The sequence below is a fragment of the Blastocystis hominis genome (assembly GCF_000151665.1).
Source record: "Blastocystis hominis, Singapore isolate B (sub-type 7) whole genome shotgun sequence assembly, scaffold_10".
Classification (NCBI taxonomy): Eukaryota; class Bigyra; order Opalinata; family Blastocystidae; genus Blastocystis; species Blastocystis hominis.
The window spans coordinates 287,791-313,856 of record NW_013171817.1 but is presented as its reverse complement, the minus strand read 5'-3'; the positions used below and the strand labels follow the sequence as shown (position 1 = coordinate 313,856).

General features: G+C 42.2%; 12 protein-coding genes; 4 read left to right on the top strand and 8 right to left on the bottom strand.

Annotated features, from left to right (window-relative positions):
- Nucleotides 1–269: 269 nt before the first annotated feature.
- On the bottom strand, nucleotides 270–538 carry GSBLH_T00001299001 (uncharacterized protein; the record flags this gene model as incomplete). XM_013039681.1 has 2 exons in its annotated part: nucleotides 270–396; nucleotides 428–538. The coding sequence occupies 2 exons, from the start codon at nucleotides 536–538 to the stop codon at nucleotides 289–291; spliced, it is 219 nt and encodes a 72-aa protein (XP_012895135.1). The 3' UTR covers nucleotides 270–288.
- A 155-nt stretch (nucleotides 539–693) lies between these two features.
- GSBLH_T00001298001 (uncharacterized protein) lies at nucleotides 694–1,435 on the bottom strand (the record flags this gene model as incomplete). XM_013039680.1 has 3 exons in its annotated part: nucleotides 694–917; nucleotides 948–1,362; nucleotides 1,394–1,435. 2 exons carry the CDS (start codon nucleotides 1,433–1,435, stop codon nucleotides 1,183–1,185), a joined length of 222 nt encoding a protein of 73 aa, XP_012895134.1. The 3' UTR covers nucleotides 694–917; nucleotides 948–1,182.
- Nucleotides 1,436–1,554: 119 nt separating this feature from the next.
- On the bottom strand, nucleotides 1,555–2,145 carry GSBLH_T00001297001 (uncharacterized protein). XM_013039679.1 has 3 exons: nucleotides 2,014–2,145; nucleotides 1,702–1,980; nucleotides 1,555–1,670 (listed from the first exon to the last, which is right to left on the bottom strand). Exons 1-3 carry the CDS (start codon nucleotides 2,092–2,094, stop codon nucleotides 1,572–1,574), a joined length of 459 nt encoding a protein of 152 aa, XP_012895133.1. The 5' UTR covers nucleotides 2,095–2,145; the 3' UTR covers nucleotides 1,555–1,571.
- Nucleotides 2,146–4,788: 2,643 nt separating this feature from the next.
- Nucleotides 4,789–5,517, bottom strand: GSBLH_T00001296001 (uncharacterized protein; the record flags this gene model as incomplete). The annotated part of the gene is made up of 4 exons (XM_013039678.1): nucleotides 4,789–5,118; nucleotides 5,148–5,306; nucleotides 5,344–5,407; nucleotides 5,444–5,517. 4 exons carry the CDS (start codon nucleotides 5,515–5,517, stop codon nucleotides 4,789–4,791), a joined length of 627 nt encoding a protein of 208 aa, XP_012895132.1.
- A 271-nt stretch (nucleotides 5,518–5,788) lies between these two features.
- On the top strand, nucleotides 5,789–6,540 carry GSBLH_T00001295001 (uncharacterized protein; the record flags this gene model as incomplete). XM_013039677.1 has 7 exons in its annotated part: nucleotides 5,789–5,820; nucleotides 5,852–5,903; nucleotides 5,934–5,992; nucleotides 6,025–6,187; nucleotides 6,219–6,291; nucleotides 6,320–6,435; nucleotides 6,465–6,540. 7 exons carry the CDS (start codon nucleotides 5,789–5,791, stop codon nucleotides 6,525–6,527), a joined length of 558 nt encoding a protein of 185 aa, XP_012895131.1. The 3' UTR covers nucleotides 6,528–6,540.
- Nucleotides 6,541–9,246: 2,706 nt separating this feature from the next.
- Nucleotides 9,247–10,488, bottom strand: GSBLH_T00001294001 (uncharacterized protein; the record flags this gene model as incomplete). Its single annotated transcript, XM_013039676.1, has 7 exons — nucleotides 9,247–9,775; nucleotides 9,812–9,883; nucleotides 9,916–9,998; nucleotides 10,032–10,124; nucleotides 10,155–10,236; nucleotides 10,268–10,395; nucleotides 10,429–10,488. The coding sequence occupies 7 exons, from the start codon at nucleotides 10,486–10,488 to the stop codon at nucleotides 9,247–9,249; spliced, it is 1,047 nt and encodes a 348-aa protein (XP_012895130.1).
- A 122-nt stretch (nucleotides 10,489–10,610) lies between these two features.
- On the bottom strand, nucleotides 10,611–11,559 carry GSBLH_T00001293001 (Inorganic pyrophosphatase; the record flags this gene model as incomplete). The annotated part of the gene is made up of 5 exons (XM_013039675.1): nucleotides 10,611–10,730; nucleotides 10,761–11,220; nucleotides 11,254–11,330; nucleotides 11,361–11,459; nucleotides 11,488–11,559. 5 exons carry the CDS (start codon nucleotides 11,557–11,559, stop codon nucleotides 10,611–10,613), a joined length of 828 nt encoding a protein of 275 aa, XP_012895129.1.
- Nucleotides 11,560–11,726: 167 nt separating this feature from the next.
- GSBLH_T00001292001 (uncharacterized protein) lies at nucleotides 11,727–13,607 on the top strand (the record flags this gene model as incomplete). XM_013039674.1 has 1 exon in its annotated part: nucleotides 11,727–13,607. The coding sequence occupies one exon, from the start codon at nucleotides 11,727–11,729 to the stop codon at nucleotides 13,284–13,286; it is 1,560 nt and encodes a 519-aa protein (XP_012895128.1). The 3' UTR covers nucleotides 13,287–13,607.
- A 31-nt stretch (nucleotides 13,608–13,638) lies between these two features.
- Nucleotides 13,639–15,198, top strand: GSBLH_T00001291001 (uncharacterized protein; the record flags this gene model as incomplete). The annotated part of the gene is made up of 1 exon (XM_013039673.1): nucleotides 13,639–15,198. The coding sequence occupies one exon, from the start codon at nucleotides 13,639–13,641 to the stop codon at nucleotides 15,196–15,198; it is 1,560 nt and encodes a 519-aa protein (XP_012895127.1).
- Nucleotides 15,199–15,630: 432 nt separating this feature from the next.
- Nucleotides 15,631–16,157, top strand: GSBLH_T00001290001 (uncharacterized protein; the record flags this gene model as incomplete). Its single annotated transcript, XM_013039672.1, has 4 exons — nucleotides 15,631–15,654; nucleotides 15,688–15,804; nucleotides 15,839–15,949; nucleotides 15,981–16,157. The coding sequence occupies 4 exons, from the start codon at nucleotides 15,631–15,633 to the stop codon at nucleotides 16,155–16,157; spliced, it is 429 nt and encodes a 142-aa protein (XP_012895126.1).
- Nucleotides 16,158–23,068: 6,911 nt separating this feature from the next.
- Nucleotides 23,069–24,694, bottom strand: GSBLH_T00001289001 (uncharacterized protein; the record flags this gene model as incomplete). Its single annotated transcript, XM_013039671.1, has 2 exons — nucleotides 23,069–23,667; nucleotides 23,704–24,694. The coding sequence occupies 2 exons, from the start codon at nucleotides 24,692–24,694 to the stop codon at nucleotides 23,069–23,071; spliced, it is 1,590 nt and encodes a 529-aa protein (XP_012895125.1).
- Nucleotides 24,695–25,100: 406 nt separating this feature from the next.
- On the bottom strand, nucleotides 25,101–25,935 carry GSBLH_T00006242001 (uncharacterized protein; the record flags this gene model as incomplete). Its single annotated transcript, XM_013039670.1, has 6 exons — nucleotides 25,101–25,129; nucleotides 25,160–25,198; nucleotides 25,227–25,366; nucleotides 25,431–25,510; nucleotides 25,541–25,824; nucleotides 25,869–25,935. The coding sequence occupies 6 exons, from the start codon at nucleotides 25,933–25,935 to the stop codon at nucleotides 25,101–25,103; spliced, it is 639 nt and encodes a 212-aa protein (XP_012895124.1).
- Nucleotides 25,936–26,066: the final 131 nt, after the last annotated feature.

Sequence of the window (26,066 nt, the reverse complement as noted above, 5' to 3'; positions counted from 1 at the left end):
TGAGAGCGAAGGCTTTGTTCTCATTAGCTCTCGGGTTCTTTCTGCTTCTCTGATGATTTCTTCTTTATCTTGCATATTTGAAAAGAAAAATATTCTACGAACGTCAAATACCTTTCAGGGTAATCTTCTATACTAAGGTTAGAATAAGCTTATTGCGCATCAAAACCTACACTAATCTAAGATATATATAACCAGAAACTATTCAGTTTCAGACTTTTCTGATTAAACTACAAAAATGAAACCCCCAATTAGTTATCAACAAACACGTAAACAATAGTAAAAGACGCCTTAAATACCCAATATTATTTTTGTAGAGAATCCAATATGTGACTGCTTGCTTGGAATATTATGCATTACACCCAGCGTCATAATGAGCGATCTCGACACATACTCCTCCTACGCATCACACAACTCCCCCAAATCATACAATATACGACTGCAGGATTCCAGACGAGTTCAACGTCATATGCATCTTCCCCGACTTAAATGTGTACATGCATCCGACCTCCAGCTCGCTCCTCCAGTTTTCGAAGTCCATTCGCAGCATCGACACGAGCTTCGTTCGATTCGAAGCTCGCTTCATATAGTACGTCTCCAATATACGCTGGTTCGAGAGCGTTCCTCCTGTGCGTAAAAAAAAAGAAAAAGAAAAAAAGTACCGATGAGATTCGAACCCACGTCGTACTTCGCGCTCACCGCATACGACAAGTCTCGGTCCGGGATTTGGAATTTCGCCTCCAGACCCATCGTCCAGTCTTTGGTGATGTATTGGCTGTAGCTGAAGCCAACTTGTCTGCCGATCATCACATCCGTGCTGACATTGTAGTCCTATGGGTAGGCGAGTCCGTGAGAATGGATACAGGGCCTGTGTACGCTAATTCGCCGACGACGCGGTCTTCTGCCGGGTTTCGGGAGGTCTGGATGAGACAGAGAGAGATCATGAGTACCTGCACTTGTAGCATGCACATGAGATCCGGTCGAAGGAAGCCGTGCACAACGCCACCGATATGCCAGAGCGAGTCTAAACTGGCGTTGATACGAGCCTAGCTAGAAGAACCAATTTCAAATGTACTGTCTTTTTCATAGCGTCGATCGACAAGTTATAAACGGAGTTACCAATTTGCTGAGGAAAGTAGTTAGAACCAAGCATCAATCTTGGAAGTGAGCCAGAACTCATTTGTGTTACCCATGCGTAATCATAAGAGCGGGAGTCACCCCCTTCACTACTTCGGCACGAAATCCATCCATAAAATCGAACTGAAGTACTTGTTTAGGTTCTGTGAACAGAAGCTTGTACTGAGGTACATGGCCTCTCTGGGGAGCAGCTTTGGGTGGAGCAGGAGTGGGAGACGAAGGGGTACTCTAAATTATCAGTAGGACGGGCTTCAGCTACATCCATATCCACATTTAGATTGTTCGGTTGCTCTGGATTCATTATATTCAAGCCGCAGGGATTTGATGAAAAAGGGAAAACGAGAAAACGGTTATTTCCCTACTTTCGCACTTTCCAAATCACACCCAAAGTGAGTCAAAGATGTAGAAAACAAACAAAACTCAAGGGATTTTCATCATCAAAGATGGACGCGAGAAAGAATGAGCCGCTCTTGAATAGATAGAGGACTTAGGTAGTCTTCTACGCGCTTCTCATTCAGCAAAGTGGTCATAAATTTCTACAGTGTCAGAAACCAAAAACAAAGGCACAATTATATGGTAACCAACCATTCGATGTACCGTTCGTTCAGAACGGATCGTTTTTAGCAATAAGCGTTTCAGTGGCTTTGCATCCACCATCATCTTCGGAGGAACATGCAACATTAGCTTATAAAACACTACAAGCTGTCTAAAAACCTCCTCAGAAATTTCAATTTCGTCTTTTACCGAGATTGCCACCAGTCCAGACAGAACTGATTGCATCAACACAATCTGCTCATCTTGAGGCAGTCGATCTGCCCAAAATGAAAATAAATAAGGATGGGCGACCTAAAATTAAAACTAAAAACAAGCCTTTTTTACCAGGAAGGGAGATTGCGCATTCCACAGCTGATTAAACGAGAGCAGTGAACAAAACTGCCGCTTGCTAATCGCTTGCACCATACAATCCAATTCGCTCTTCCCTCCCTGCCCCGTTTGCAATCGACACAACGCCTCCTCCCCATCGATTTGTGTTTCTGTGTTTCTCTGCTTCTCACTTCGGATCGGCTGATTTTCGACTCCTTTGGCCGACTGCTCGTTCACTCGCTTCTCTACTGGCTGCAGGTGGGATCCCATCCTTTTCATTAGCTGGGGAGACAGATAGGCCTTCGCTAGCGGCAGAACGGACACAGGACGCGATAAAGAAGGCTCTTCCGACTCTTCAAACGTCGTCGAAAGCTCCGAATACCCCGAATTATTGGAATTCCCGGAATTCGATAAATTCCCCGGATTTTTGGAATTCCCAGAATCGGCCTTCTGGAAGGGAATTCGCGATTGGATCCTCGGCTTGGATTCGAAATGAACGGGTTTTGACAGAGTAAACGTGGAAACCAGAGAACGCTCCGGGCTGCTCCCCGCGGTTTCTCCGTTTCGGTTTGGCTTTTTGGCGGCTTTTAAGGCGGCGACGAAGGTTTCATCGAGTTTGAATTTCTCCGCGAATTCCAGAAACACGGTTTTTTTGCTGGGGGAGAGGGCCTGCAGCACACTGGCGGTTTCCCGCGGGGAGCTCTGCGCGAGCTGTGCGAGCAAATCGCGAACGAGCCGGAGCAAAACGGTGGAATTGGCGAGGACGCTTTGATAGCAGGCGTCGACGATGAAACGCCCGAGATCGGGTTTTGTGGCGAGGAGGTCGGGATGGAGAGCGGCGATGGAGGTGATCGAGCGAAGCATGGCTGCGTGGAGGAAGGTGGGGGAGGAGGCGGAGAGGGAGGCGGTCTGCACGCTGTGGGTAAATAGCAAGAGGAGGGATTCGTTGAGCGCCGCGCACTGCAAGCGAAGCAAATCGTTCACCAAATCCACCACCATGCGGCTATTCGCGTTCTCGGCGCTCATGAACGAACCGTTCACCAGCTGCTTCACGCAGTCCGCCATGCAGTCCGCCACGCTCCCCACGTTCTCCGGGGTCAGCAGCACGCGAACCAGCAGGCCCAACACCTCCAAGCTCGCGCTCGTCACGCGCAGCACCGCCGACCCCGCGGTTTTCGTCACGTTCTCCACCACCACGCGCACCGGCGCGTTGAACAGCTCCTCCACCGCCTCCTCCAAGCTCCCTTCCCCCTTCGTCCGCGCCTTCCCTCGCCCCTCCAGTCTCCCCTTCATTCCGCGCAGCACCTCCAGCTGCCCCGCCCACGCCAGCTGCGGCAGCACCGCCACGCGCTGCCGCTCCTGCGCCTCCAGCTGCTCCACCGTCACGATCGACGACTGTGGTCCCGACTGGGTTCCCGACTGTGTTCCAAATTGTGTTCCAAATTGTGTTCCTGACTGGGTTCCCAACTTTGTGCCCAACTTTGTGCCCAGCTGTGTTCCTAATTGTGTTCCCAATTGTGTTCCCAATTGTGTTCCCGACTGCCCCAGCGTCAGCGGCTGCGTGGTCGCCAGGAGCCGCGAGGCCAGCGGGTTCATCGGTCGCACGGTGATCGGGGACACCGCGGGGGAGACGGTGATTCGGCGCGGCGCCTTGATGGGCGTCGTGGCCAGTCCGCCGCGGACGCGACTCGGCTGCGGGGACGGGGACGGGGAGCGCGAGCGCGAGCGCAGCTGGCTGGGCGTGGCGGCGTGGGGGAAGTCGGGCCACTGCACGGAGAGCGAGAGAAGGCTCGGAGAACCGCGGTAACGCTGTGATAAAGGGAAACGGGGAAAGGTACGGCGTGGAAATCGCGGAGATCGGAGCGGATGAGCTCGAGGGCGGCGTTGCTGAGCGAGGCTTGCTGGGAGGGGGAGAGGAGGCGGTCGAGAAGCGAGGACACTGCGGGGTATTTTTGGAATGGCAGAAATACGCTCGATTTCGGTGAGTTCGGAGGAAGAAGGAGCCGAGGGAAGGGAACGCAGGTAGAGGTAGCAGAGAACGATGCGAGAAACGTCGCGAACATCACCACTGCGGTCTTTGACGCCGTTTAGAACGATGTTGACGATGTCGTCGTTCTTTCCGGAGATGTAATCGCCATCCCAACAACGGACTGCTTCTCCGATGCATTTCATGAGGGTGAGGCGAGCTGCGCTGTGCGTGGATGTGCAAAAGTAGGAAAGCAGAGAAGAAAAGAGGTTGGGTGCACGATGGCAGTTGATGATGATTGTATTCATTGTGGACTCGGCTGCAGACGCAACAGTCCGTTTGGATGACTATTTCGAAGAGGAAAGGGAAGACTACGGTACTACACTCCACTAACGTCTGCCACAAGGACAAAGCCACTCCCTCAAAATCATTCTTGCACAGGGAAGACCACAAACTTATAGAATCTAACGCAGTTTTCACCTACACTTCAGTCAGCTGTTTGACCCTGCACGATTGAAAATCTTGTTCCTTTTAGGTGACCAACTATTAGTTGAACTAAATCACGCAACATTGAGCAGAAGAGAAGAGGACGATCTTTTGAATCACGAGCTAACGTCTATACCTTGAATAATACAATATTTGCAACGTCCAAAATCTGAAACCCCTCTATAATTCGTTCCGATTCGTTCTCGCCCTTGCTAAGCTGATTTTTCGCAGCGAGGACCCGTTTTCGTTCTTCCATCGTAATATCTCGATTACCCCCGAAAGAGGATCGTCGAGACATTCTTCGGTTTGATTTATGTCCAACAAACAAAATACTAAAATCACGATTCAATCCGTCCCTGTCCATTCGGAGACACACAGACTCCTCTTCCATGCATGTCTTCCAAAAAGCTTTGATACACACCCGAATACGACGGAGACAAGTACCCTCGATGTTCATCACTTGTATAATAACTCATCAGCTTCGGAGACGGACGAGCTCGGCGCGGATACGGAGGCACAAACTTCTGCGGCTTCAGCAGCAAGCGCATCGCCAATTTGTTGTAGTGGGAGCACACAATTTGACCTCCGTTCTGCTCGATGGTCTTGATCGCCTCGTTGCTCGCGCGCGAGACATCGATTCGGATCTTCGAGTGGAACTTCTCTTTACCCTATGGTCGGAAATAATAAAGGAAGGTACGTCGGCGAGAAGCTTCACACCATCCTTGATTTGATGAATGGCGCGCGAGTCCACGAGATCTTTCATTGTAATTACGTGGGATGTGTCGATTCGGCCGGCGTCAATCCACTGCTGAAGTCTGTCCAAGTTGAGCGGAGCATAGACGAGCGAATGACTATTCTCAAGGAAATGCACGAGAACTACGGGTTTGTGAAACCCACTTTGGGGATTCTGCGGTAAATCGGGGTCTGTCCTCCGATAAAACCCACGTAGGGGCCGTTCTAGTTAGGGCTACTCAAAATGACTCTGCATAGTACAAAGGATATGGGTCCCGAGCGTGAATTCTGACCGTGCTCTCCTCTTCCTGCGGTTGTTCCCTGACCAGCTGCATTTCCTCTACCCACGCGTGTCTTGCTTTTCTTTGCTCCTGGATTATCTCTAATATATGACAAACGCAAAATGGAGAATTACGCAATCCGATTCAACGTCACAGCAGAAAATGAACGAGCCACACACGAAATTGACAAAGAAGGAATGATGGCGCGTTGTCTCGCCAGCACTCCCTTGCAGAAGGATGCAAACATTGTTTCGAGGGAATTATGCTGAATGTTTGGGATCCCAAACAATAGGGACTGTGAGTTTTATACTATTTCTTCGCTTTTATGCCCGAAACATATTATTGTCATAAATGCAAGTATTACCATTGGTGAGTCCATATTTTCTAGAAGAACGGTATCTGCGACACAACAACCCGATGGCAGTTACCAATGTAGTCAAGTATTATATCGACTAGTTTCATAACCATAGTGCCATGATTATTTTGTGGAAATACGAGATGAGCCCGATGTTCCTCCTGTTAACAACCCGTACAGTTTCTTTTATCGATGTTGAGTATTAGTCCCCCACAAAATATAAATGGAAATACCTTCGTTTTTCAGCCCAACATAGTCAGACTACCCAATGGAACTGTAACGATGAGCTTTCAAACTTCGAGTGGACATATAAATATGGACCATATTGGTCAGCTTTTAAGCATGATTCTAACTGGATTTGATCGTCCGGTATCGTATTCGTATTCGCTCCTTAGTATAGGCCCCAGTACAGCACACATCTCGTAGGTTTATCCGAAATTTAGTTCATCGTCATCCTACTGATGCCGAGCTAGGTATCCAATATGGTAAAATTGTGAATAGAATCCACCCCTACTTGCCCTATTTGTGAGAATGACATTACGAAGGAAGATGAGATCGTCTCTCTGCCCTGTAATCACTTATTTCACCCCAATTGTATCGTTCCTTGGATTGAAGACGTAACGGGATTGATAAACTTTCCATATAGCATAACACTTGTCCCACCTGCAGAGCTCAACTGCCACTTAGCGATGGAGAGGAAGAAGGATAAAAATGTTGTGTTTTGCATGTTTGTTGGAGTACATGGATCGCTAGTCACTGTTCTATTGTAATGAGATGAAACAAACACATATTAACATATAAAAAATGTATTTACAACAACTAACTAAATGAATCATTTTTCAATGTACAATGTCTTCGAGAGCTGGTTCTTCATCAGAATCAAATTCAATCGTCGTGTCTCGATACCAATTTCCCTTCTCATCTCTACATTCAATCCACTCACAAACAAAAGCTACTTCCGAAAACCTTTGGCTAACATATCCTGCTCTTGCTTTCGTGCTTTCGCTATTCATGAGGAATCGACACAATGAATACCTTCTTGGATCCATGAAGGTTCCTTTTTCTCGCTCATTTCAGCAACAGATGCTTTGGATAGGGTGGCTGATTGGAATGGTGTTTTCATTTGGTTGATTTGTTTGTGTACATTCTCAGTTTCCTTAACTCGTTTATTCGGCTCGTAAGAATGGGAAAGAACGTTCTCCATCACTTCATGAGTTCGTTTCAGTATGCTCGGTATGGCTATGGATGTTTTTGGAACTGCTCGCTTTTCTTGTTTTACAGTTTGGATAATCTTCTTGTTTAAAATACGAGACTGATGTCGTTTTCCATGAATATGCGCCTATATAACATTTGATCATACTATTGCTACAGCCAATTCACTGCCCGTCTTGAATGGGGGAAGACCAGAGCAAATGGCACAACGAAATTGACCACTTTCAGTAATAACATATTCGTTTGATGGAAGAGATTCTAGAACCACTCGTGATTGCCATCGTTGAATTGACTGCATGTTACAAGAAAAAAGCCAAACACCCACTTCTTTGTAGCTTGATTCTGACTGTCTTGATCGGTGATGATTTCCATGTACAGTATTCATCCCAGATGAAAAACTGTAAACAAAATTAAAACTCTATCATCTAGAATGGAGTATGGTATCGATTGATTGTGTTGTTTCATTGTAAGCGGATGATCCTGTGAGGGAAGAACACGATATTTACCTTTCCAAGGAGCTTGCTGACCAATTGTATATTTTGCATGGGAATTCGTCATTGCGTAGATACTTACTCCAGTTTCCGTTACGTCCAAGAGGAAGGGAGTACCCTAGCCCTAGTTCGGTAATCCCTTTATTATTTATGTTACGTATAGGCTCGATTTAAGCCCGAAAACGATATTTTGCAATTAGTGTACCAATTACCTCACGACGAGCACTACGACGAACATGCTCCTGAGCGTCAGAATATTAGTGAAATTCGTATTTGAAAAATGAACGAAGTGAAAGTAAGGAATGAAGTCTTCCAGAAATCCCGCAAAAGCGACCTACGCCATCGGCGTAACTCACAAAGGTTCCATTTATTTAACTCCCGTTCTTATTGACTTTTGCCCCTCACGTCCAGATCAAATCCACTCTGGTGATGCGTCCAGACATCAGCTACCTCGATCAAGTGACCGAAGAGGCGGAAGAAGATTTAATCGGCATGGAAGAAGAAAAGCCGAAGCCGAAATCGAAAACGCTCACCGAGGTGCGCGTGGAATACACGAAGCGTCGCAACGACGAGAACCACTTCGGTCCTCTGACCTACGCGGAGCTTTCCTCGGTGCAAAACGAAGAGCCCTGGGTGGTACGCTCTGTGTGTTCAACGCATCACGCATAGACGAAGGAGGTGTTTCCTCCCTCGCATCCGTCCAGTCTCGCGAAGGTGGAGTGTCTGGAGATGAGTTCGGAGATTCCGCTGCCCTCGCCGGCGACGGTGGAGCAGTTCACGCAGGGGATGCGCGAGCAGGCCAACCGGGAGATTATGGACACGGCGGCGGACCCGGCGTGGAAGGTGCTGTCGTCGCCGGATTATCCGGGGAGAGTGGACGCGAAGGAGTGGATCGAGAAGAGAAAACTACGTCATGGGAAGTGAGGAAGGAGTGTGTGGATGTTGGCTTGATTGTTTGTTGGAGAATGAAGAGAAGGGGAGGACGTGCATCGATGGATTGGAAGCCGAGTCTAGATGGATGGCTTTGCTTCCACTCCCTATCCTTCGATTCTACAAGATTTGATTTGATTCTTGTTGAGGATGTAAACAACCATCTATGCTGCCTCCCCCCTAGTTTTCCTTCCTTCCTTTTAAAACAAACACGCTCTATCTTAGGCTGTTTCTGACATATTCATGGGCTTCATATCGTTCGAGATAGTGTTTACTTCGATTTCTCCCTCCTCCTCGGAATCCAGCAGCTTCTCGTTCGGCAGTCCGTATTCCTCGTCGTTCTACGCCTCACCCTTCGCCTTCTCTCTCCCCACCTCCTGGATATCCGTCGCCACTTGGAAGTGGTAAGCGTACGCCGACGAGTTCTCCGACGGCTTCCACATGATCATGATACACACAATGAGCAGGAAGTAATACACGCTCCAGATGCCATCGTTGATGCTACGCTCAACCTCTCTCTCGGTCCCTACAACCACTGATATCTCCACATGTAGTGAGCATAGTCGTTCACCACGATGTAGCTGAACAGAATCAGCGTGAACGTCGCCATCACCACGCTCACCACCAGCAGATTGCGCAGTCGCGTGAAGATGTCCAGCTTCGCCGCCTGCTTCTTCTCCGTCAGCTCGTCCATCGTGTCCATCAAGCTCTGGAAGATCCAGAAATACACCAACGCGTCCATTCTACCGCTCATCCGACCCATTCTGCGCTACCCCGACGTGACCAGCAGACGAATCACGTCCGCATTGGAGTTGTTCGAAGGGTACATATTGCTGTATGAGTCCCAAAAAGTAATCGCGAAGTAGGACACGCCGAAGACCACGAACTTGCAGGTCGAGTTCCCGAGCGTGGCTCGGCAGACGCCCAATCTACGCTGAACGGAAGGAGGCAAAGCGACCCCATGCAGACGAGGAGCGTGAGAATGCGAGTGAGCGCGCGCGTGGTGCAGTCGACGAGGATGGAGAGCAGCACGAGCACGAAGACGTTGTTACCGGTGATGTTGAAGACGGCCAGATAGATCACCTTCACGACGTTGTTAAGCACGAAAGAGATCAGCACCACCATGATGATCAGCTGCACGCTCATGATTTCTTTCGAGTAGGAGATGCACCACATGCCCCAGATCACCAGACACACAAAATAGGCGAGGCAGGTCACCGAGTAGAAGGGAAGACTGCCGTACTGCGTCGCTGGGAGGTGGCCGAAGGGGTTCTCCACCGCCATGCGGCCCTCCATCACCAGAGGGGAAATGTCCGTCTCGCAGCTGTGCGTTAAATCGACCAATCAAATTAAGAAGTACACGGAGGTGAGGACATAGTAGATACCTGTCTTGGTGGGATGGTAATTTACCTTGATCGACGACTCCGAACCACTGGAGTCAAGAGTACAGACGAACAAACGTACCTGAGAGAGGTTCTTTCCAAGAAGGATTCCGATTGCCAGCCTTGCGGAAGCAGAAGATGGTCTTTATTCTTGCAGATCTTGGCCTTTGAATTAGATAACAAAAAAAGGAGCCGTACGGTATAAGCATAATCATCACAACAAGCAATTCGTCTTTTGTTCTTATCAACATACCCAATATTCTTAAAAACCTCCTCTGTGGTGATAAGGGTCTACAGATCAGCGATTACACTAACAAGCACCTCAATAGAACCATGAAGACCACTTGTGGAATTCTTTGGTACAATCTTGATATCGAGACTGATCTCACTCTTGCTACCCTTTCTACAGGCTAATTGAAAGGTCACAATTGTACCTGACACGAGGAGAATCCTTTTCATCGTAAAGATAGACTCCTCTGTAAATCAATGTCATACTGTCCACATTAAAAGCACCGAACTGTGTATTATAACAACTCACAAGAATTGGTAAGGAGAGAAGAATCTTATAAATAAATTCAAAACCTAGAGGGCTTACAAAGAAAAGGGAGCTAGACATAGCTACTTGTTTCCGAAGTCTACTGTATGAACGAGACATGATAACGGTACGGCCAACTTATCCAAAATGTGCCCTAATCGATGATGTAGAATCCCTTTTTTCCTCTTTCTATTGACGTATTCTATATCTCTCCACCATGTTTGATTCTTAAACAAACCAAATCACTTATACTTTCGATCCAAACATAGTTTCCCGGGATCCACTTCTCCTTTCAGCAATTTCTCCCATTCCTGATGGTTCGGAACAATCACCATGTCCCACGCGTCTCCTTCTTGATATGGCTACATTCAAAACAACTATGTAAGAACTACAATTCCATCAAAGGCCAATCGATTCTCCCCTTTCCCATCGACCATCTTGTACGTACGCAGCCACTGCCGCATCTTATCCAGATCCGAGTGGTAGTGCTCGAAAAAGTCGCAGTAGTCTCGAAGCTGCGCACAAACAGGATCTTCCACGTTTACTCCCAAAATCTTCCAATCCATCTCCCCCTGGTCAATGAGAGCGATTGCTCCAAACACTTTCACTTGGTAGATATCTCCTAACTGATGGGGAAGGTAGCTGAAGTCCATGATGTCCAGGGGATCATTATCTCCGCAGAACGAACCAATATCGGTCAGCTCAGTCTTGTGCGGATTCTCCCAGGTCTGAGGAATCGCTCCATAATTAATCATGGAGGGAGCACCGTAAAAGCGCAGCTTTCCATTCTTCTTATCCTGCATAATTGGGTTGAAAGAGAGTTTTGTATTGATTTCTGTTTTGGCACTTTGACTATCCATCACAATTTACTACAAAACCACTCACCCGCGCGGAATCTCCATAATAAAATTCACTACAGCGGGATTACTCTTCGAGTAGGGAGTACTGACATAGCTGATGTCCTATCCATAATAGGAGTAAGCAGTGGCTACATGCCAGGGAGAAACACTTTCAGGAGTCCCGTTAATCACTTCTTTTACATGGCACTTAAAGTCCATATCTTTTCCCAGTGTCCCGCTAGTACATCCTTTCTACATAAAAAGAACAAACAAAACCAACATAAGTTGAAAGCAAACGGACCGCTGAGCGGATGGAAGAAGTATTCAACCGAAACAACTTGGTACTTAACATGATTTTGAGTTGTTTGTCTTGTGGAAAAGAGAGTATATAAGGGGCACCGAAATAGTCGAAAGAGTGCCAAATGGCCGAGTTACTTTTTGGTTATCATAACAAACTACTCTTGTTGTTGTTCGATTCTCAGTTATTCTTTTAGTTTTTTTGTCTCTTTTGAGCACTTTATGAGCAGAAGACTGTCTGTCGGCATAGATCTGGGAACGAGTAACGGCTGTGTATACTATCAGTATTTGCAGCCCCAGTGTGACCGACTTAGCATTAATGGTTCAAGTCCGTTGGTACCAAGTGTTGTAAGTTACGGCGATGAAAACCCAGTTGTCGGCGATGTTGCGAAAATTCATCTGAGCAACAAAGTTAGAGGAATAGGAACAAAGAATTATACTGTAATACGAAATTCCAAGCGAGTCCTGGGGATAAAGTATCGGGATGATTTGGTTGCTATAAGAGAATCTCTGTGTTTTGCCAAGACTGAAAAAGGAGCGGACGGCTTTGTAGAATTTGTCAGTGATGATAAATCGAAACGGTTTACTCCTGTTGATGTTGCTTCCGATATTTTGAGGTTTCTCTGTGTAGAAGTGCAGAAGCTAGGCGGAAAAGTGATTGACTCTTTAGTGGTGACAGTCCCAGCTCGGTTCAATTACCGACAAATAATTTATACATATGATGCGATTAAAAGAGCATTCGATAAACGCACCAAGGTGCTGCTCATTGATGAGCCAACAGCAGCAGCAGTAGCAAGCAATATCCTCTTGCAAGACAAGGATACAACATTTATTGTTTATGACCTGGGTGGAGGAACGTTCGATCTTTCTATTTTGAGGTACAGCAATAACTCCATCCGCTGCTTGAAGACTTCGGGAGATGACTCCATTGGAGGTGTGCTATTTGATGAGGAGCTTCGGAAATACATTCAGAAGGATGAGGATTGGATCGCGTTTATCAACAGTCGGAAACCAAAATCAGTTAAACGCTCTGAAGAGATTTTATTATCACAATGCACGAAAGCAAAGGAGCAGCTTTCTCAAGCGACTAGCGCAGAAATTAGTGTTGGAGACGGCGATTTTACGTTTTCCTTACAGCGGTCTATTTTCGACAATGTGATCAAGGACATTGTACAAAGAACGATCAATATCATGAACAAGGCGATAGCGGACGCAGGACTTGCTCGAGATATGATCGATCAAGTGATTCTAGTGGGAGGATCGACGAGAACATTGCTTGTTCAAGAAATGATAAAGAAGAATTTCGATGGAAGGGACATTGTTATGCATACGCTGGACCCTTGGTGTTGTGTAGCGCACGGGGCTTGTATGATTAGTCGTGCATGGGAACAAAGTAATTTCAATGAATCCCAGATCATCATCAATAACAAAAGTTTTGCTCTCGACATCGATCTTGATGGAATCTTCAGCATCGAGCAATTCCCACAATTAGATGCGCGACCTGATTCGTACTCTTTCTCTTCATCCACTCTTACAGTGGATAAACGACCCGAATCAATTCGTTTCCCTACATTACCTTTTAAAGGGAACACGCGTCCTGACTCAGTTCACTCCCCCACATCCACCTTAACACTGGACATGCGTCCTGAATCAGTCCGTTTTCCCAATATGTTCTTATCTCTGGAGGGCAAGCCAACCTCCGTTCGGTTCACAGAAGCGACGATCGAGCAGTTAAAACAACTCTGTAGGGATCATTCATCCATTCTTTTTTATCATTTGTAGTTCCTTCATCTGAGCCAAGACTCCAGCCTATTGTTTTTAATTGCGAAGGACATGCCCTTTATGAGTACATCGATTCATTTGAATTGGCTGATACTCCTATTACGAAAGGATATACATCCACGTCCGACTATTTCTGTTTGCGGCTCCGTTACGTGTTTGATGGTGAAAATAAGGTTATTCAGAAGATGGTAAGGAAGTCAAACAAAGACGAGGTCCTCAAGGTAACATATAGCCGAATTCTTGAGCAAGGCAAGGATTTATTGAAAATTACTGTAACCAACTTACAAGATATAGAACTAGATAGCGAAATATTTACTCTTTTCTGTATTTGTTGAAAACAGTTTGTTTTATCATGAGTGCATTTTGTGGTGGAATCGATCTTGGAACGAGTAATTCCGTGATTGCAACATATCAGAAGACCGGATCTGACTGTGTAACGACCAAGCAAGGGAAACGTATATTTCCTTCCGTCTTAGCTATCAAAAGAAATAACGAAGTATCTATTGGTGAATCGGCAGTTCCTTATATGCTTTCCCCTGCTCATTTTTCAATTCAGTATGCAAAGCGAGTTATAGGATATCAATACAATTCTGAAAGAGTTAAATTGATTAAAGATATTTGCATTGCAAATATGAGAGAAAGCAAAGATAAAAAGGTTGAGTTTTACAAAGAAGGTTGGGAAGTGACAGAAACCCCTGTTTCTGTCTATGTGAAATTAATAAAACATATGCTAGATCGTTCTGAAGTTTATCGAGGTAGAAAGTTGGATAAAGTGGTTGTTACAATCCCAGCTGACTTTAAACAAGAACAAATCGCTGATACTGAAGAAGCAATTCGCCAAGTTGGTTTTACAAAGGAGAACTATTGCTTACTAAAAGAGCCTATAGCTGCGGCTATCTCTTATGGACTTGAAGGCATGACCGGAAGCTACACTTTGGTATATGATTTAGGAGGAGGCACTTTTGATTGTACGATAATGCAGATCAGTGACGATGTGTTGAAGATCTGTGGTTATGGAGGCGATGAGAAGATTGGAGGTTTAGCATTTGATGAAACGATTCGAGATTGGGTTATTCATGAAGTCAAAGAAGTTACAAACATGGAAATCTATGATTCTAAAAGCATAAACTATCAACGGAGAATGCAAAAACTACTAAAGAAATGCCGTGAAGCCAAAGAAGGGCTGGTCGAAGCACAGTCTTATGAAATCGATCTGAGCGATATTGCCAGTGAAGAGATTTTGGAAGGGATGGAACTGATAGACTTGACAAGAGCCAAAATGGATTTTCTTCTGAGTCCGTTTATCAAGCGTACGATCGAGGTGATAGACAACACGATCGAGAAGGCAGGACTTCATCAAGAAGACATCAAGCGAATTCTGATGGTGGGCGGTTCTTCTCGTTTGCGATGCGTTCATTCAGCATTGACCAAACATTTCGGATCATCGGTTTCTCTCAAGTTCAACGTCAATCCAGACGAAGTTGTGGCTTTGGGCGCGGCAACGTTCTGCCACATCTGGTCGGAGAGCGACCATGACTTTAGCATTCCTTTCAATGGTCGACGAATCAAACTAGTGGAAGTACTGACGGTGACGCTTGGATTCCGAGGAAGGAATGGAGAGATGGTGGTTCTGGCAAAGAACGGCGATCTTGTGCCTCGAGGACCGCTTCGCAAACTCCTCGCCACACCCGTCGACAATGCGCAGTGTATGCGAATGGAGTTCTACCAGGGAGAGAAAAAGACGGCCGAAGAGAACGTCCGACTGAAGTGCATCGAATGGTCGAACTTCCCCTCGCTGCCCAAAGGCAAAGTGAAATTCGTTCTTTCGTTGTTTTACGTCAATTCGCTGTGGGAGTGCGAGGTCCGAGACTTCTACACAAAGCAGATCTATGTGGAGAGACAGCGAATATAATAATAATAATAAGATTGTATACATTGAATTCTGGTTGTTTGTTGTGGAACTAATTATGGATTGGTTTGGAGCGATAAGATATCGAAGAGGGAGGGCTATTGGGGATTAAACGTGGTTTGGATGAACTGTATTTCAAATGCTAAAGGTTGATGAAGAAATGAGAGAAATGGATGTGTTTTGTATTGGGATGAATCTGGTTGTTAGTTTGTTACCAGGAAATGGCTTCATTATTCGGTTCACTCTATTGTCATATTGCATGCATCCAGATAGAACATCATAAATAGAATCATCTCCATCACAAAATAGAGGAAAACGAAGAGTTAGACAAAATGACTACGAACTATGGTATATATACTACAACATTATTCACCAAACGAACAGTCATCATGGTAATATGACATTTCGTTGAATACTGCAAACTCATAAAACAAAATGTCTGGAAGGGGAGATAACACTGTACATCTCAAATGAATCGCCAATGACCCCTAGGTGAGAAATCGAGATCCAGCACCCATTCAAATCACTGCTGAGCAACTTTTGCGAGATACAAAAGAACGTCAGTCTTCTGAAGTGAAAACGCCTATTCAGAAGATTCAAAACTCGGAGGTATATAATAAATGTGCAAATCCGATGTGTATAGGAATTGGCCGAATGGAGATTTCTTCAGCGTCGTCACTTTGAAGAAGGTATAAAGAATCAGAGACAGCACATGGGAAACTACATAAAATATACAAAATGGGAAGAGAAGCAGGTAAGTGTGTATATTGTTGATCGAATGACAGGATGAAATTGAGAGATCCCGAAACATATATGAACGTGCATTGGACGTCGATCCGACAGCTTATTCTGTGTGGATAAAATATGCGGAGTTTGAGGTGCGAAATCGCAACATCAATCATGCTCGCAACGTATACGACCGAGCTGTAACGATTCTTCCTCGTGTGGACCAACTTTGGTAGATTGTTGTTTTTTCTCCTCACCCAGGTACAAATTCGCATAGCTTGATATACCATAATTTAGCGATGAGACCATTAGCTACCTTTTTCTTTTTAAACAATTCATCCTTTATTTTAGTTGAGAGATTGGGAGGATTACTACTTGCAGAACATCTGGTTTATGAGAATTAGTGAACTATATAAACTCGTTGGTTTCTCTGAATTATAGCAAAAAAATCAACGTTTTTCCTACACACATCCCCATAGAAAATCAGTAATAGTTTATGCTTGTTGTTCATGTGGCAGCTAAGCAATTTACTATTAGATGATTAGTTTATTATTATTATTATCATCATCATCATCAACAACAACAACAACAATTAAAATAACAATAATCACTAGTTTAGTTCATCATTACGATGTGGATTGCTTATAACTAGGAATAAAACGAATAATTGAAGAAAATGATTTCTCAATCAAAATAGTCAATCCAATGATACAGAAGATCGATATCCTAGATAATTCCATTTTTCAAAAGAATATAGGAAATATGTGGCTAGAAGAGATAAAACTGAAGAATTTCCATAATCCACAGGATAGATAATAATAGTGTGAAATTGTAAAAATAAAGCCTATTTTTGGATTATTACTATACGTTTCATAAAACGTATTTATGAAAACTCATTTCGTTGTCTACAAAAAGCACAACACGTCTTTAGTTATTTATGTGCCCCTTGACCCTGCAATCCACAACAACTTTGGAATATCACAACATCACCACAAAAATGGAATTACAGGCCACCAATCCTTAGAATGGGCGAGTAGCTGCTGTCGCAGGTGGTACAAGAAAGCATTTCTTACATATTCAATATTAACTGACTCTTTCTGTAGCCTTTCCGAGGTTATTTCTGTACATTGGCTTAACACAGAGATATAACAGTGTGGTGTTTATTAGTGCGAATAGTACTAATTAAATAATCTGCATTATTACTGGTTACCACAAAATAAAATTGCTACTTCAATTTAGTATCAATGAAGGCCTTTATTTTGGTTTTATTGGCTGTTTTACAAACAGTCTTGTCATTCTCACGCTATCCGTGTTCTCCTCTGGGCTATAAGAAATATCTGGAGGAATATTCTTCAAAAAGTATCTCTGAATCGGATAGTCAATATGCGTAGCGTTCAATATTAGATTTGATCACTAGTACGTATTACAAGAACTATTTGGATTCCTGTCTGTTAATCGATTCCAAAAGTCTGTATCGCTCCTACAAAATGGACTTGTCGATTTTGTCTGACTTTAATGATGATGATTTGCTAATGATGATGAGTCTCACAAAAACATATACTGGCGATGGATCGTATGCTGAACCTGTGCCGGTGGAACACGACGGAGACTATGAAAATGAATACTTATTTGTTCCTGACATGTGCGGCGGAAACGAAGAGTTTTCTATTTCTAACACGCGTCCTACTTCTTGGGCTACAGCGGTCATTGCTGCTGCGCAAACATCCTTAAATAAGGAAGGCATTACGGATGAACTGTCTTTGCCTTATCTTGAAGAATGCCTTGTCAAAAACATGGAAACCGAGGATCGCAATGTGACAGATGTGATTATCCGGCAGTTTTTGCAGGATTACGGTTTGATGACCAAAGAAGTTTATGACAGCATCGATAAGGAATATTTATGTGAAGATACAAGTGCTAACTATCGGTTTACGACGGAGGCTCTCAGCGATATCAATAAGAGTGGTCTGATGAACATGATCAACAAAGGTGATCCCGTTATTGTGCTCATGGCTCTTGATTTGAACACACTGAAGACCGTGCATAGCGATGTGGAACATATTTACAAGGGAGGTGCATATCAGCCCTCTGTTTATGGTATTGCCTATGGATATAGCATGGACAATTATTGGAGTGTTAGCATGAATGTGGTTCCTTGCGAAAATATCCGACTCCACCTTCCTATGACAGCAAATGAAACCGACGCCAATTATGCTGGTATTGCTGGATTCGCGTTTTCTTTGAAAGTCGATCTTAGTCCGCCTGGAACGATTCCTATGTATCTGTATATGAACTACGATACAGACCCTACCACACAGTCTTTCCAAATTTACCGATCTACGCTTAAGCATAATAAAAGAGTCTTGTTCGAGGAAATTGGAAAGGAAGGAGTTTACCACACGGTTAACAGAGTTTATGTTTCTCCCTCTTACCATTACATCCGATTGGCTGATTCTGCTCAGGACAGCTGGCCTCAAGGCGTCAATCTGACTATTGTTTTTGGTGAGAAACAAACAACTTTATCAATAGCATCTGGAAAGAGTTTGGAGGGTTTGATTCATCCTACCAAGGGATTTATTGAATCTAGTGAGATCAATGAAATAGCCTCTTGCAGTGGTATAGACTCGTTACCCAAAGACGAAATTCAGTATCTGAGCTTAAATAAACAAGATGCTTGTACTGACTATACTTCCAATGTGCTTGATTTAAGTGGTTTCACAAATCTGATCGGGTTTAGTACATCCATTAAGAATTTCTATACAGTTGATACCTTCATTGCTAAAGATATGGAATATCTTGAATCCATAGTATTGGGCTATAATAATTTTGCTGGAACTACTGGTGGATCATTTACTATTACAAACTGCCCTAATTTGAAGACTCTTTATTTAGAAGCGGGAGTTGCTACAAACTTCGATTCTTTTGAATTATTTAATCTCCCCAAGCTAGAATATGTCGAATTTGGTATCGATAGCGATAGTGGAAATAATTTTAGAAATGCTCCCATGGTCTTTAAAGGTATTCTCTGGTTTGTATCGCTCATTTGCAGATCTTCCTGCTCTGAAATTCTTATCTCTGAAGGATGGCGCTTTCTTCGGCCAAGGAGATGCTACTCTTATGAGTTTACTTTCACTTATTGCTTCACTGTAAGATCTTCCCAGCCTGACCACCATTGTGCTTGGCAAGAATGTCTGCCGTTCACAGTTCACCAGTTCTCCGACTGTTGTTATGCAAAGTAGCCGAAACGATTGCTTTTCGATGTAGATCTTCCATCTCTGACTAGTATGACAGCAGGCTTTCAATCCTTTTTATACACCAAAACGGTTACATTAGATAGTAAGCCTTTGGATTCAGTGATAACCAGATATTCCTAACCTCTATCATTTGGAGTTAGATACTAAATGCTTTAGCAAGGTGACCACTAAAACGATCAATAGTAGGAAAAAAGCTCATGCTTTAGATTTTAGATGTGTCTCCGATACTTAACGAGTTCTTTTCATAAAGAAGAATAAGGATGAGAGCTGAAAAGAAGATAATTGTTTGTTAGGAAACATTAATAGATGCTGGAAATAGCTTCGAATCATAGAGAGTTGTGTGTCGCTCCAATCTGTTTAGGGGAGTGAATACTAGTGTGGCATTCACTTTCTATTGTATCCATTTTTGTTATTTTTAGTTCAAATTTTCAAGGTGATAAATCGTTGAAATACGATATTCTTTGGTATCGACTCGGTTATTATTGCTGTAAGCGATCTATTTTACAAAGTGTAGAATACAGACCTGAATTTTAGCTAAACAAACTGCATTATTACACCTATAAAGAATATAATATAGGATTATAGCAATAGGAGTACATTATTCCGATTAAGGACTTTATCGTTACAACGAATTGAAGACAATGATAATCTCAACTTAATAACGCCTCCTTATTGGCGAGTAACAAACGTATGGTTCTTGATTCTAAGAAAAAAAGATGCGCAAGTTGGGATTTGTTTCTTAATCATTGTTGTACTCAAATTGTAAATAGATCTATTTATATACACTACAGCTGCAAGTTGAAACAATCCACTTGATTGATTACAAAGAAAATTCCTACTTCATTCAAAATACCTTCGAAAAATGCCATTTAGAAAATGATTTGGGTTTTCGTACTTTCTTTTTGTCTCAAAATCTATATTTTGAAAATGAATTATGTTCACAATCCTAATATTTGTAGTGTATCTTCTTTTAGACTCGCCTACCTTTTAATTCTGCTTGTGATCACTCAATCTTTGCCTACTCTAAATATGACGGATTCTGAAGGTAGAGAATGTCGAGATATTACTATCCATGTGATAAACGAGACATTTCCTGCGACCATTATGTGTTCTAGTGATGCTGAATGGAGTGTTCAACCTGATCTTCCAAAGGGTCTTATGGCAAAACCGTATAAGGATATTTGGAGAATATTCGGTTTAGCCAAAGCCACTTTACCCAAAACAACGTTTACAGTAACTGCTGTTACTCAAGAAGGTGTTGCATCAATTACTTTCAATCTTACTTGTAATGGATGTGAAGACGGAGATATATATGAAATTAAGGCGGTAGGGCAGATTCGATTCAGTTATCAGGAAGAAAACATAGACGTCAAATATAATTGTTGGCAATGTATGAAGAGAGTTGTCTACACGTACACTTCATTTAATAAGTATAGTCATATCTACATGTATGATGCTCATGACCAATGTGTTATGCATTTGTCAGCCATGGGAATCACTACTGGTGAGCTTGATTTAACTGGAAACAGTCCTCCCTTATTATTCCTCCCTAAACATATACAAGTTAACAGTACCACACAGAAATATGCCAATATTGATTATGTAAATCGTGTTACCAATATTACTTTGTATCCTCCTCACCCAAAGCTAAAAATATCTGGTAGTGAGCTGGCGATCAGTATTGATACATTTTATGAAGCAAACCACATTATAACTGTATCTAACGAACATGGAAGTGATTCTCAGTCCTTCCATTTGAGTGTATTTAAATGTAATGAAGGATTCTTTTACAATGTACTTCATCTCGGATGGGGAGAAACCACTATCGTAGATTCTAAGAATAATACTATATACAACGGCAAGCAAAACTATTTTTGCACATCCGAAACTAATATGACACTATTGTTCGATAAAGAGAGTGACCATATCGAACTTTTGAGGCCAGTCATTTTGTATGACCAACATGGTATTGTAGCGGAATACAATACAGATTCTGTTCCTTCCACCTTCCATTTCCATAAGCAAGTTGTTGTATCTACTTTCTCTACTCTTCGAATTTCGCATTCATTCAAAGAAAACTGGAATTCCAAGAGTTTTGATGATTCTTCATGGAACGAAGATCAAGGCCAAATATGGGGATTATTCGATGGAGAGAGAACCTATTTCCGTAAACAATTCACTATTGATTCAATGACGGATTTCAACACCATGTTAATTGACGTTTTAGCTATGGGTGATGTGGATGTATATCTCAATGGCGATTACGTTAAGCATCTCTTTGGAAAGACATATTACACATATATTCGATTCGAAATCCCACTTGAGGATTGTCACAAAGGAGAAAACGTACTCGCTGCTTGTTTACACAAAACTACTGATGATAACATTATCAATTTTGACATAATGGTTCAACTCCTTTTCACACCTCAAATACTACAATCTGTATTGGGAGAGGTAACTCAGGAAACGGCCACTCCTTCTCCAAACCCGTTCAATGCTTTCATTCAAACAAAATATTATAGTTGGCTACTGCAATCTGTTCCTGCAGCCATGGTTTTCCGCTTTAATGATACAGAAAAGCGAGTCGTGAATCGTGTTTACTTCCAAGTTCCTTCTGATAATTTCATTACCAAAGTAAAAGTGGAAGCCATTGATCTAGATGAAAACAAGAATCTGACACTCTATTCTTCTCCTAATGATTTCATGAATCGATTTATGAATTATCGTGTAATCGATTTTGACAATTCGAATGCCTATCCGGCATATCGTATTACGTTTGAATCTACATCAAATACGAATTCGACTAAGATTGAGAATCTTCGTTTGTATCGCGATATGATTCCCACCTGTCCACACACTAAAAAGATTCCTGAAACTCGGGGGAATGCAACGGTATTTTCAAGCTGTGGTTTATTCTATACTGGAAAAAAACAAAATCGATGTGTAGTGGATGGATCGAAAACCCACTGGGAAGAGGATCGGTCAACGTGCTTATCTCGTTTACCTCCACGAAATTATGCTTTCGTTGATTTCACACTCCGATTGGTTCATGTAATACCTTCGATGTTCAACTCAACAATGAAAGATGGGATTGTTGCATTACTTGTTGAGAAAACTGCGGTTCGACCCGAAGAGGTCAATATTATATACATAATGGATAGTTCAGATACCGAAAACAGTGGCATTGATGTACTAATGCGAATAACTGTCAAACAGGCAGGAGGGGACTATATAGCTGAGCAATTGGATGAGTTGAGATCCAATCTTACAGATTCAATACATATATTTATAGCAGAAGAATTGGATGGAATGATCATTGGCAAAATACAAATTTACATCTCTTGGAAACCTGAACTGATTCTTTTGATTTTGATACTAATTATAGTTTTGTTGATACTAGTAGTATTTGCAATCTATGGAGTTTCTGCTTACATAAGAGATCGTAAACAGAAAACGAGATCACTGAAGCGCCGTAAAATAAACGAAGAAGAATTGCTTCCTAATCAGGAGTGGAATGTTTTTTATATACATGAGGTTGTTGAAAGATGAATTAGCCATACTACAAAAACTATTTTTAGATGTTATAACTACATAATGCGTTACACTAAGAATGAATATGTATTATGGAATGTTATTCACAGAATAATACTAGCTTCATATGAATGCCATCTAGATATAACCATACTGTAATGATTAATGTCTTTCTATGCCCTCTAGTTTCAGAACCCAAATCAACTTACTGGTTTTAAACCTCTATATCTGCCTTTTGTCACAATTCATTTTTTACTAGCAAACGTTTACCATTTTCCCTAAAGTGTTTTATACAAAAAAGTAAAAAGCATAATAGTCTTGAATACTTATAAAAACTATTGAGAGTATTTTCTACTAGTAGTCTAGATAGGTTCTTCCCATCTAATACACGAATCAACCAAGATCTGATTATTGTCTTTGCATTTTTCGATAATGTGAATAATTCCCCATTCATCAATTGTGTAAATAGTGACAAAACTAAATACAGAAGATCGGGAAGATCTGTTTTCTTCACTTTTGTATTTTCCTATCATACTGAATTGCCCTTGTTTCCCATTAGCATAACAGTAGGATATATCTCCATGGTAGATGGCGCAACTCTTGCAATTTTGCAAAATGGAGCAATAGTCAAGATAAGGTTTTACTTGTTCACATTTGTATTCAATATGAGTACGACTACGGATTAAGAATTCGATCTGGCTACCCATTAATTCTTCACTTAATCGACAAATAGAGGGAAAATTCAAGTTCAGTTTTTCAACAAGACTTAGACAAGCTCCACAAGCAACAGCTTCATCAGGATTTACAGCTTTGCTCAGTTTTTCATATCCAAACAGTTGTCTCAAACGATCTCTTATTATTGTTAATCGACTCGATCCACCAATCATTACGACGCGATCAATATCAGAAACATTCATATTGCAATCCGTTATACATTTTTGAACTATCTCTATTGTATGATCTAATAGTTCTTTTACACAGCTATTCAATTCTTCACGAAATACATCTAACATGATTTCCTCTTCAGAATCAGAATCAGACTCAGACTCAGAATCAGAATCATTTTTGTTATGAATTCTAAACATACTCAAATCAATTTCAACAGTTTCAAAGTTTGATAACTGCTTTTTTGCATCTTCTGCGATTGCATTTAGTCGGCAATAATAGCGACGACGAATTCTTTCGTCATTTGTATCGATTAAGGGCACATCATTTTCTTCTTCATATTTCTTTTCGATTTCTTTTGCAAATAAAGAATCAATATCAGCATTTCCCAAAAATGAATTACCGGCGTATTTCAATACTCTATAATCATCTCCTTTGACTCTCACTATCGATACATCGAAAGATTCATCTCCCAAATCATATACCAGAATCGTTTGATTATCGATTTTGTTCGATTTGCAAAAATAGAAAGCGGCTGCAGTAGGCTCATTTATCATTGTCAGTCTTTCTTTTGAAATGCCTGCTTTTTCTACGGCCAATAGAGTAGCAGTACGTTGATAGTTATCAAAATATGCAGGAAATGTCACTGCTATTTTTGTACATTTCATTTCATCACCATATGCTCTCTTTACAAATTCATCAGCCTTTTCAACAACTCGTTTTATTATTTCTGAAGATACATCGCTGGGAGAAACAAGAGTTGTATTATCAATCACGAAAACTGGCTTTTTGTTTACTTCCTTTATTTCTGCTCCACATAGATGATCCTTTACACATTTCTGCACAACTTCATCTTTATAATACCTTCCGATTATTCTTCTTGAATTCTTTACAACTCCAGGTAAACCGTAAGTAAGATGTTTATAGGCAGCTGAACCAACATCAAATGGTTTACCATATTTAACACATGATTTTAAAAAATGACTACTGTCAGAATATGATATAACTATCGGGTCTGGAGTTCTGGAAGTCATAATTGCAGCACAAGTATTCGTGAGGCCAAGGTCAATTCCAAGAACATACTCATTTCTTTGTAAATTCATGTTAAAACTAAACTGATATAGTTCTGTATTGTTCAGAAAATATCATTATTATTTATTTTTTCCTTTATTATTTCCTGTTTAGTGTATTTATGGGCATGGAGTAATTGTAAAATGCAGTTCATATTTCCTAGTGGTCTAACAAAATCGAAAGTTCACAGGATCCTCAAAAAAATATATAACATCCCTACTTTCCTTTTCCTTTTGCTTCTTGTTAATGATATACACCTTACTACTACGTAAGGATGTCCCAGAAACAAAATAGAACGTCAAATACCAAGTTTTGTTCATTTGAAGGAAACTCACCATTCTCGTCTATTTTATTCGCTACCTCTACAATACTACCCTATGTAACATGCAGCCACATAATAATGAAAACATCAACCTCTGTAAAACAAACATTCCATAATTACACTTTCTTCCTCGAATTCAAGTAGCCTACTCCTCATCCTCCTCCTTCTTCCATACTTTGCTGGTCCTTTGTTGACTTTTTATACTGCGCCAAATCTACTTCAAAGCCTCTTTCCATTCCCACTTTGCACATCTTTCCTCAGCTGCTCACGTATCTCTTCCGAAGTCTCGCTTTGTCCTCTCGCCGCTTTTTCTAAACTCTCTCTCGCTTCTTCTGAAGCGATCCACGCGGGGTAAATCGGAGTACTAAACACCCAGTAATAACTATATGATTATCAAAGCAAAGAAAAATCACCATTCGTTTTTACTCTGACGGAATGCTTCCAACTTCTTCATCCAGTGCAACACACAATAGTTTTCAGGATGAACCAGCGCCATCAGGCGATTAATGCCATAATGTTGAGCCATCTACCCTTCAATTCGATCAGAATTCCTTACGACACTTAAATAATACAGAATACAAGAACCGATTTTATGGCCATGCTTGCTATCCACCACCAAAGCAGCCCATTCCGCTTCTTCAAGACATAAATCGTCTTGAATGAAGCGACCGGATGCAACTCCATGCCACTTTCCGTTCTCATTGATCAAAACCCCGATCGCGAAATGAGTATCGAAATTCACTGTGCAGAGATAATCGAGAGAGGAGTCTTGAACGTGGGTAATAACGGAATAGAAGCGAAGGGAAAGAGAATGTTGAGATATCTGCCCAGTTTCGATATCTAGGATGAAGAACAGTCCGCTCAACAGTACGATCTTTCATTACTTGCTTGTCTGTTGGAAGAATAGGCCGTATCATGATACGCTCTCCATCTGGAAGTGTAACTCTTCATGTGAATCGTGCAGGAGATTTACATGGTGGAATAACGTTCCAAAGAATTTAGTAGCTCTTCTTCAGCGTTATGGAGGGCTAGATTCGAGGGATCAAGCGGCGTGGAGGAATTCAACAGTTTCCTGTAGTTAT

Excerpts from the sequence above, each read along its gene's own strand:
- GSBLH_T00001297001 (XM_013039679.1), bottom strand. The coding sequence starts at position 2,094 with ATGGTGCAAGCGATTAGCAAGCGGCAGTTTTGTTCACTGCTCTCGTTT. Across the intron at positions 1,981-2,013 it reads ATGCGCAATCTCCCTTCCTG|GTCGCCCATCCTTATTTATT; the intron begins GTAAAAAAGGCT and ends TTTTAATTTTAG. Across the intron at positions 1,671-1,701 it reads TGGTTGGTTACCATATAATT|AAATTTATGACCACTTTGCT; the intron begins GTGCCTTTGTTT and ends CTGACACTGTAG.